Here is a 5,865-nt window from a genome sequence, read left to right as displayed (position 1 = left end):
ATATTGAGCAAAATGTGGGTGCTCTGGGAAAATGTGATCGAAATGGAAGCTCTCTCTCAGAATTGCAGTACATCACCCTGCTGTAAAATCCAGCAATGCCAGCTTGACCTGGGTATGAGCTGGTCCAGCTGGGTATGAGCTGGGTATGAGCTGGTCCAGCTGGGTATGAGCTGGATATGAGCTGGGTATGAGCTGGATATGAGCTGGGTATGAGCTGGGTATGAGCTGGGTATGAGCTGGTCCAGCTGGGTATGAGCTGGGTATGACCTGGATATGAGCTGGGTATGAGCTGGGTATGAGCTGGGTATGAGCTGGTCCAGCTGGGTATGAGCTGGATATGAGCTGGATATGAGCTGGTCCAGCTGGGTATGAGCTGGATATGAGCTGGTCCAGCTGGGTATGAGCTGGGTATGAGCTGGGTATGAGCTGGTCCAGCTGGGTATGAGCTGGATATGAGCTGGGTATGAGCTGGGTATGAGCTGGTCCAGCTGGGTATGAGCTGGATATGAGCTGGTCTAGCTGGGAATGAGCTGAGTATGAGCTGGGTATAAGCTGGTCCAGCTGGGTATGAGCTGGTCTAGCTGGGAATGAGCTGGGTATGAGCTGGGTATGAGCTGGTATGAGCTGATCCAGCTGGGTATGAGCTGTTCCAGCTGGGTATGAGCTGGGTATGAGCTGGTCCAGCTGGGTATGAGCTGGGTATGAGCTGGATATGAGCTGGGTATGAGCTGGGTATGAGCTGGTCCAGCTGGGTATGAGCTGGATATGAGCTGGGTATGAGCTGGGTATGAGCTGGGTATGAGCTGGATATGAGCTGGTCCACCTGGGTATGAGCTGGGTATGACCTGGGTATGAGCTGGTCCAGCTGGGTATGAGCTGGGTATGACCTGGCTATGAGCTGGTCCAGCTGGGTATGAGCTGGATATAAGCTGGTCCAGCTGGGTATGAGCTGGATATGAGCTGATCCAGCTGGGTATGAGCTGGTCCAGCTGGGTATGAGCTGGTCCAGCTGGGTATGAGCTGGATATGAGCTGGGTATGAGCTGGGTATGAGCTGGGTATGAGCTGGATATGAGCTGGTCCACCTGGGTATGAGCTGGGTATGACCTGGGTATGAGCTGGTCCAGCTGGGTATGAGCTGGGTATGACCTGGCTTTGAGCTGGTCCAGCTGGGTATGAGCTGGATATGAGCTGGTCCAGCTGGGTATGAGCTGGATATGAGCTGGTCCAGCTGGGTATGAGCTGGGTATGAGCTGGGTATGAGCTGGTCCAGCTGGGTATGAGCTGGGTATGAGTTGGATATGAGCTGGGTATGAGCTGTTCAACCAGCTAGTGCTGGTAGCTTGTCTGAGCTGTTTCAAAACATACAGTAGGTTGAGCTGGTCAAACAATGTCAAGCTGGGAGCTGGTCTGAAATGGTCAACCAACTAAACCATGTGATGCAAACTGTCCCTGATTTCATCCACAAAGTATTACTATGTTGTCCTAATAACACAATAACTTGAAGAAAATCGATTTCTGCACATGAGGAGACTACATTTGTGACTGATTGTGACTACATTTTCCTGTGGGGAAAAAAAAGATTGACTTCATATTTTTATTGTATTGTTGCCACTGACTGACACTGAAAGGGTGGCTGAGACCGCAGTGGTGCCACTGGGCACACGTTTCTCAGGAATGAGCCTCAAAAGTGAAGCCCGGTTTTGGCCGCTTCTCTACGGCCCTCTTCTTCCTGTTTGTCTCCGCAGATCTCAGAGGTGGTGTGCGACTCACTCGTAGAGATGCCATGGCAACCGTTGGCAAAGGCAACAATGTGCGGCACCGTGTCGATGCCAAAGATCACTGTGGCAACACCCCGCCTTCAGAGAGTGATCCCAAGACACAGGGTGAACTAGCCCTCCCTTCAATGGATGAGAACCAATCAATGAACATCCAGTGCTCCATTCAATGACTAATAACCAATCAATGAACATCCAGTGCTCCATTCAACGACTAATAACCAATCAATGACCATCCAGTGCTCCATTCAATGGCTAATAACCAATCAATGACCATCCAGTGCTCCATTCAATGGCTAATAACCAGAAATCATTTTCATTAAAATCAGTTATGATTACCTTTCAAGAACCACATCCCTAAATTATAATGCAGGGATGGGAAATATTCCATAGGCATTTGCTTTGTACGTATTTCACGTCTCTATTTGTGTGTGTGTGCGTGTGTGAACATTTGTGTGTGTTTGTGCTTGTGTGTGTGTGCATTTGGGCATGTATGTTTGTGTGAATATTTGTGTGTGTGTATGTGTGTGTGAATTTGTGCAAGTGTGTGTGTGTGTGTGTGTGTATGTGTGTGTGAATTTGTGCAAGTGTGTGTGTGTGTGTGTGTGTGTGTGTGTGTGTGTGTGTGCAGGTGCTGAGCAAGAAGAAGATGATTTGATACAATGGAAGAGACACACAGAGGTGGGGAATGTGAACAGCTGTCTGTTTCTGATGTTTCCACGTACAAACAGCTGCAGTGCCTGCGGGCTCTTGCTGTGTTTCAGCACTTGGGTGCTTCATTTAAGTCACACCTGATTGGTCACACCTGGTTTCTAAGGCCTAAATTGGCTGTACAAAACCTGTACTGTAGATACTGTGGCCCTCCAGGACTGGAGCTAAACCTGCAGACACTGCGGCCCTCCAGGACTGGAGCTAAACCAGCAGACACTGCGGCCCCCCAGGACTGGAGTTAAACCTGCAGACACTGCGGCCCTCCAGGACAGGAGTTAAACCTGCAGACACTGCGGCCCTCCAGGACTGGAGTTAAACCTGCAGACACTGCGGCCCTCCAGGACTGGAGCTAAACCTGCAGACACTGCGGCCCTCCAGGACTGGAATTAAACCTGCAGACACTGCGGCCCTCCAGGACTGGAGTTAAACCTGCAGACACTGTGGCCCTCCAGGACTGGAGTTAAACCAGCAGACACTGCGGCCCTCCAGGACTGGAATTAAACCTGCAGACACTGCGGCCCTCCAGGACTGGAGTTAAACCTGCAGACACTGCGGCCCTCCAGGACTGGAGTTAAACCTGCAGACACTGTGGCCCTCCAGGACTGGAGTTAGACCTGCAGACACTGCGACCCTCCAGGACTGGAGTTAAACCTGCAGACACTGTGGCCCTCCAGGACTGGAGTTAGACCTGCAGACACTGCGACCCTCCAGGACTGGAGTTAAACCTGCAGACACTGTGGCCCTCCAGGACTGGAGTTAGACCTGCAGACACTGCGACCCTCCAGGACTGGAGCTAAACCTGCAGACACTGCGGCCCTCCAGGACTGGAGCTAAACCTGCAGACACTGCGGCCCTCCAGGACTGGAGCTAAACCTGCAGATACTGGACCTCCAGGACTGAATTTTGAAATTGTTTATTTAAATCTAAACTTAATGATGTCCTGATGTATGATGTATAAGTGCTTTTCGGGAGCCCTCAGAGAAACTCTCTTTAACCAAACTGAGAAGCAGGTACAGAATAAACCCTGTGAAATTAAACAAACAATTTAATCAGTTGTTCTTTATTGCCGGGACTATGTCCCTGCAGCAGGTGAAGGCAGAGCTTCTGGAACAGATGCAGGCGTCTGTGAGCAACCTTCTGGATAAGGCCATCTCTGAGTCACTGCAGTCATACCCCCGCCAGGCACGCCCCATCGCCAGGGCCGACGGCTTGGCCAAGGGTAAATCCACCAGGTGAGGAAACCATCCCTGACACCAGGTGACAGGATGTGCCTCACTCACAGAGACCAGGTGACAGGATGTCCCTCACTCACAGAGACCAGGTGACAGGATGTGCCTCACTCACAGAGACCAGGTGACAGGATGTCCCTCACTCACAGAGACCAGGTGACAGGATGTCCCTCACTCACAGAGACCAGGTGACAGGATGTGCCTCACTCACAGAGACCAGGTGACAGGATGTGCCTCACTCACAGAGACCAGGTGACAGGATGTGCCTCACTCAGAGAGACCAGGTGACAGGATGTGCCTCACTCACAGAGGCCAGGTGACAGGATGTCCCTCACTCACAGAGACCAGGTGACAGGATGTCCCTCACTCACAGAGACCAGGTGACAGGATGTCCCTCACTCACAGAGACCAGGTGACAGGATGTGCCTCACTCACAGAGGCCAGGTGACAGGATGTGCCTCACTCACAGAGACCAGGTGACAGGATGTGCCTCACTCAGAGAGACCAGGTGACAGGATGTGCCTCACTCACAGAGACCAGGTGACAGGATGTGCCTCACTCACAGAGACCAGGTGACAGGATGTGCCTCACTCACAGAGGCCAGGTGACAGGATGTGCCTCACTCACAGAGACCAGGTGACAGGATGTCCCTCACTCACAGAGACCAGGCGACAGGATGTCCCTCACTCACAGAGCAGTGCTGCCCATCACGATCTTACATAACTGCCGAGCTTCTAGGCAATTCACCCTGTTAAGGCACTGTTCTAAATATAGCATGAGATAACAACATAACATAACATAACATAACATAACATACCATAACAACATAGCATAGCATAACATAACAGAAACTGCTGATCTCGTGATTTTTCAAGCACAACAGTCTCTTGGGTTTGCAGAAAATGGTGCAAAAAACTAAAAACATCCAGTGAGCAGCAGTTCTGCAGGCAAAATCGTGTTGTTAATAAGAGAAGTCAGAGGGAAAAGGCCAGAATGGTCAATGCTGACTTAAAGGTGGCAGTAACGCAAATAACCACACATTTCAACAGTGGTATGCAGAAGAGCATCTAAAAACACACAACTTGTCAAACCTCTCAGTGGATAGGCTACAGCAGCAGAAGCCAAATAAGTCTAAAAAATAAGTCTAATAAATACCTAATAAAGAGCTCACTGAGTTTATTTGTTCACCAAAGATTCATATAACAAATACATTTTTCTGCTATAAGATAGCTAGCTAGCTAACTGTCACTTCAGATGTCAGTCGCTGCTGGTAGTCGGATGAGTGTCACATTACGGTCAGAAGAGTCATGACTTTATAGATCAAGTGCATCTCAAACTAACTGATTTTTTATGCTCTTGCATTCTAAGTAGTTGACTTGTTGGTGCACTTGTAAGTCAAGATTGTAAGAACAATTACAGTGTCTCTTCTGTTCCATCTCTGGAGTGACCTGCATGATAATGAGCTGAAATTCTACCGGAGGTTATTGCAGTTATTGCATCTTTTTTGTTTGTTTCTAGAACCGACAGAATGGAAGACAGAAAGGTGTTCATGAACCGAAGATCCATACTGGAGTGAGTGTGTCAACATGGGCTGAGTGTGGAACCAGGGCTTTTGAATTACAGGGGAGCTAAGGAAAGCTCAACCCCTTAAAGAAACCTGAACTCTCCAACAGAGACTAGATCCCCTCCCCCCCCCAAAAGCAATAAAGTTTGGTGGGTTCCTAAAATAACACTTGATGTCCAAAATCAAATCAAACCCCCCAGAAATCACCCACCTCCCACCCCCAGTCCACAACCACACCCCCACACCAAACACTGGGTGGAACATTATCTCAGCAGATCACACACCAACAGTCACACCAGAAGGCACAGTCCTGTGTACTATGGAAGATCAGATTATGAAGCAGAATCATTTGGGGAGAATGAAACAGAGGTTGACCTGCAGTGAGATCTGGTGTTCTGGTCTTAAAGTGATCGCTCAGGCAAAATCAACATGAACACTGTCTGACTCAACTTACAGTACATCCAACACTGGCTGGCATCTTTAGAAAATAAAAGATATCATGGTTTGTGTATCTGTGGACAAGACACCAAAAAGACCTCCCAGTAACTTTACAAATTGGTCAGAAATATAGTTAATTTCGTAAT

The 5,865-nt window shown here is 49.1% G+C and overlaps 1 protein-coding gene across 1 annotated transcript in view; it reads left to right on the top strand.

Moving 5' to 3' along the window:
- Positions 1-609: 609 nt before the first annotated feature.
- The window catches only part of soat2 (sterol O-acyltransferase 2), a 24,909-nt gene continuing 19,653 nt past the window's right edge, over positions 610-5,865 (top strand). The window contains exons 1-5 of the mRNA XM_061218823.1: positions 610-637; positions 1,748-1,885; positions 2,409-2,458; positions 3,575-3,720; positions 5,236-5,289. Of these exons, the coding sequence (XP_061074807.1) occupies positions 610-637; positions 1,748-1,885; positions 2,409-2,458; positions 3,575-3,720; positions 5,236-5,289 (416 nt within the window). The remainder of the gene's footprint in view (positions 638-1,747; positions 1,886-2,408; positions 2,459-3,574; positions 3,721-5,235; positions 5,290-5,865) is intronic.

The sequence above is a fragment of the Conger conger genome, chromosome 14 (genome assembly GCF_963514075.1).
Source record: "Conger conger chromosome 14, fConCon1.1, whole genome shotgun sequence".
Taxonomy (NCBI): Eukaryota; Metazoa; Chordata; class Actinopteri; order Anguilliformes; family Congridae; genus Conger; species Conger conger.
The sequence above is the reverse complement of the archived record's forward strand: the minus strand, read 5'-3'. Positions and strand labels throughout refer to the sequence as shown.